Source organism: Egretta garzetta, unplaced genomic scaffold (genome assembly GCF_000687185.1).
Source record: "Egretta garzetta isolate BGI_Z169 unplaced genomic scaffold, ASM68718v1 scaffold659, whole genome shotgun sequence".
Taxonomy (NCBI): domain Eukaryota; kingdom Metazoa; phylum Chordata; class Aves; order Pelecaniformes; family Ardeidae; genus Egretta; species Egretta garzetta.
The window spans coordinates 171,878-176,485 of NW_009260683.1; the positions used below are offsets into that span (position 1 = coordinate 171,878).

The window sequence follows — 4,608 nt, forward strand, 5'->3', positions numbered from 1 at the left end:
GTTTATGACATAGCTTTGTGAACCAAAAAGCTAGTAATGGTACCAAAAAGATGGTATTGTATAGGGCAGCATATGCCACGTTCAGAATCATGGAAGTGTTACTTTGATAAAACCCTAAATACATTATTAAAAAAACAACAAAAAGCATTACCAAAGTTAGTTTAATAGCAACAACAGAAACTAATTTTTTATTTTTTAACGCAAGTTATTTTCAGCTTTCAGTAGGCTCTTCCATACAAGATGGAAGGCTAGAGTTCTTCCGTATTTTTTTGAAAGGGAAATTGGACATACAAAATCTTGTTTCTGCTTATTTAGAAGCCTTGTAAAAATTCCTGTAGCTGTGCAACTGTTTCTGTATCCACGGTTTCCATAAGTGCCTGAAAACCTTGTTCTCCCAGTATTTCCTGCTGCGCCTTTAGCTTCTCATAGATGAACTGCTGCAATGACACAGTGTGTACAGGGTCCTGCAGTGCAAGCTGTGGAAAACATGTAAAAGAAAAATATATAATAATGCACTAAAAATACTCTGAAACTTACTAATCTATTTTATAATGTCAGCTCAAGAAAGAAATCTGATTTTCTTTGTACTTAATTGCGAAACAAGAGGAAAAAATCCTGTAAAGCAAAGATCACATTTTTACCAAAATCTAACTATTTGAAACAGCCTCAAATCACGGACCCAGTCTGCTGTAAGGTTTCACCCTTCCAAAAGGTAAAACAATTTAAAAGCTGCTTTGTTAATTACTGCCAAATGAGTTTTCCATAACTCCCAAAAACCACATCAGATGTTACCATGGTAAGCACTTCAGAGATAGCATGAACTATGATCAGTTATATTTTATTAGTAAGGGAGGAGAATACTGAAAATGTTGAGTTAGTTTAGATTATACGACAAACAACAGCTAAAATAAACCGTCCATATGCATAAAGAATAGACACACTTCTTCAGTAGTCGTACCTATACAACCTTATCAGCCCAGCTGGATTATGCAATTTCCTTTTGGTCAGAAAGGCAGAGAGTATTTATCACTATTTTCCATGTTAACTGCTTCTTAATGAAAGCAGAAAGAGGTAAATGAAGGGGCTATACGGACAGAGGACCTATGCTTAATTTCAGTATCAGAAGACAGTGTGGGCAGGCTGCATTCCTCCCTCAGTCCACCAGGCTGGATGAAAGGGGACAGGAGGTGGGGACACCTGGAGCTTGCCACATCATAAAGATGTTGAAACAAACGTGCAATTACTGCAGACCTGTGATCTGTTCATCTCAGTATCAAAACCAAGCAACACTACTGTTTATGTTGGAAGGTTAGGAAACAACACATAATGCTAGATCGCAAAGCCTACTGAGAAAGGAGAGTTCTGAGCTCATAATACCCTGCTATACTGCTATTTCCAAAGAAATGAGGCATATGAAACTTGCACAACTGCTCTTTTGGCATGATACAAAAAAAGAAACATTTGAATTTTAATATGGAGTGGAAGACATTGAGATTATTTACTTATTTATTTAAAAATATTACACCTAAACCAGGGGGAAATACTGATTGAAATAGCCACATAAATATGAGACAAAGAAAGACTAAAACATCCAAACCCACTTTAATTACCACAAAAGAGAAGTTACTCTTATTTCTTACAAACAACTCCAGAGAAAAAGCCGGCTGCTTTTAAGCCTCTTCCATCAGTGCTTGCAAGTTCTTCCTTCTCATCATGGTCACTTCATCTGTCATATTGTAAACCTCTTAAATCATCCCCTCAGTATTTCAAATATTGACTTTTTAGTCTTCGATCCTTTACCATTTTCTACTATCCACCTATTTTACATTTCAAAGGTAGGGTATGATCTTTTTAGTGCCTATTCCTAACATTACACTCTTTTGAAAAGGGGAGTAATTGTAACAGTAGTTTAATACTCTGTAATGATTCTTCTCAGTAAATGTCATCTGACTCTAGAACATAAGCAGACTTTTCTAGCAAAATTTCTAAACCACAGCTAGTCTAATCAAGATTTGTCAAGATTAGTGGTATCCTTTTGTAACAGTGTTACGACAATCTACAGGGTAAAAAGAAAGACTGTCTTGCCAAGCAAAGAACCTACCAGTTTCTGAGCAATTTACATTTGTTAACCAACAATTGTAATCTGGGACATATAACACTTTTCTAATTAGTTAGTTTCAGTAAGTTCATAGCTCTAAACAGTCATGTATAAATTTACTATAGGGAATCCTGCACAGAAAACCCGGTATTAAAATTGCCATAGACAAGTGTTCTTACCCTTGTGACCCTGACACAGCAGCAACTAGATGAATGGCGTGCATTACACAGTCACTTTGGGAAGCGCTGCCAAAAAGCCATTCTTTAACAACCTTTTAACTCACAAACCAATTAATCTACATATTTAGTTAACTGTACGACTTCTGTGACCCTACCATAAACCCTTGTTTACGTACTCCGAATTAGAATGGGAAGTCAGAACAGTTTGCCTTAAAATATCAACTTCAGGTAATCTTTCTTTCTACTCTACCAAGACAAATTCATCTAATCAGCAATTTCATATTACAAAGTTTACTCTCCTGATGCCTTAACAAAAAAAGAATATAAAGAAAAAAAGACTTAAGTCAATGGTAAATAAACCTCTCACTACTCATATGTGAGTGTTCATTAATAAGCCTCAACTTAAATCCAAATTTTTTTCCCAATTTTAACAAGCTACTAGAATACAAGTATGTGTGTAAAGCTGTTCTAGCACCCCAATAACAGTTTTCAAACTCTGAACAAAAGTGCTGCATTGTTTTGAAAATAAAGGGGTTTGATCCCTGCTTGTTTGCAAAGCTTTCTGCAACAAGACTGAGGGACAGGGTTTAGTGGTGGGATGTCAGGGTTAGGTTAAAGGTTGGACTCGATGATCTCAAAGGTCTTTTCCAACCAAAGTGATTCTATGACTCTATCTCTAGCACCTCTTATAACAATAATTATAGAGGTGCTCTCTAGCATCCCTTAGAAGTGCTAACCATCTAGCACCTGGCTCATGGCAGGTGATGATGGGTTTCCAAATAATCCTCTGAATCATCTGTGATACTGCTGAAAAGCAATTAATCTTGAAAAAACAAATGAAGTGAAGACAACGTCAAAACTTAATATATTACAGAATTCGAAATTAATATTCTTTATTCCTACCAGAGCTGCCAGATTTGCACAGTGCTGGGAGTTAAAGGAATAGGTAACTTCGGTACATAATGACTTTGATTTTAGAAGTAGTATAATTCCACATTTTCTTTTTCATAAAACTTCCGTAAAGCTGGTCAACTTTCTCTGTAGTCCTTCCATTAGATAGGAAAGTAACTGAAACACTTCTGCTGCATATTTACCAACATATGTTCTACCAGGAAAAGTGAGAAACTGTACAGAAGTCTGCTTAGTTGCAACAAGCATAAACCCATCCCTCACAGTTCAAAGCAGCAGCACTGTAAGCCACTAGGGACTTTCATAGTATGATTAAAGCTTGCTGCTAGAAGCAGCATCTAGTATCTGTACACCAAATGGGACTTAAGAGTCTTCAGATTTAATTAAGGAGTTAATACACTAATTTGATTTCATCCAGATAGTCATGCCAAAAATATTTTGAGTAAATAAAAGTTTCTTGCAACAATAATGCATTTGCTTTCCTTTCACTCTATGTTTTTGGAACTTGTATTCAGAACTAACAAAACAAATGAAATAGCTTGGTATAATTAGTTTGTTGACAATATTAGACAATCGGCAGAAGTCTTAGCTGAATAAGCAAGCAAAATCATAAGTTTGGAAGAACAGCAAGCACTGTTCTTTATTCACTGTATTTTCGTTATGACAAAATTAAAATGGTACCTGGTTTAAGAGAAGACCTGAAAGATGTTTTCAGATTACTCTATTTGCTTTTTGGAGGAAAAAATCATCCTTTTGAAAATTTAGTCTCCAGCCTGCTAAACACTGAACATCCAACATCAGTCCATCATGGAACACAACCGTATCAGTATTAACACTGGCTACTTAGTCTGTAAACCCTGGGTCAGGAACCATATTTTTGAATGCAAGTATGCATGCTGAGTTCCTAGATGTGTGGCCAGAGATTTTTTTTAATCAGAATACTCCTGATTCTGATAAGAGTGAAACACACCTATTTTGCAGTTAAAAAAAAAAAAAAAAATCCTAGAAAATTCCAACAGCTTGTTAGTCAAAACAGCTACAGACGGGAAGCAGAAGTTTGGTGAGAAAATACACATTACTGAAATGTGCTTTACGCTGCTCAGTGAAAACCTGATTTGACTAGCTTTTGCATCTAGTTAGTTTACAAATTGATCTTGAAACTGGACATGGGTGCCTACCTTGGGGCTGGAGTCAAGAACCTCATCTACAGTCAAAAATCACACTGTTTTCAATAAACAGTTATTTCTGTGCTGAAACAGTGATCTAATCGCTACAAGCAATAATGCAAGCCAATGGAATAGCATTAGAATGCAAGAACAAGTAATAATAGTCTAATAAAACTAAAAAAAGTGTGTTGTTGATATCTGAATTACATTACTGAAAAGGTTTCCAGAACTTGAGAGATTCTCAGTTTAAGTATGG

The 4,608-nt window shown here is 35.8% G+C and overlaps 1 protein-coding gene across 1 annotated transcript in view; it reads right to left on the bottom strand.

Moving 5' to 3' along the window:
• Window positions 1–221: 221 nt before the first annotated feature.
• IPO11 (importin 11) overlaps window positions 222–4,608 on the bottom strand; it is a 106,516-nt gene continuing 102,129 nt past the window's right edge. Inside the window, 1 exon segment of the mRNA XM_009645807.2 lies at window positions 222–476. Within this exon segment, the coding sequence (XP_009644102.1) occupies window positions 312–476 (165 nt within the window). The 3' untranslated portion in view covers window positions 222–311.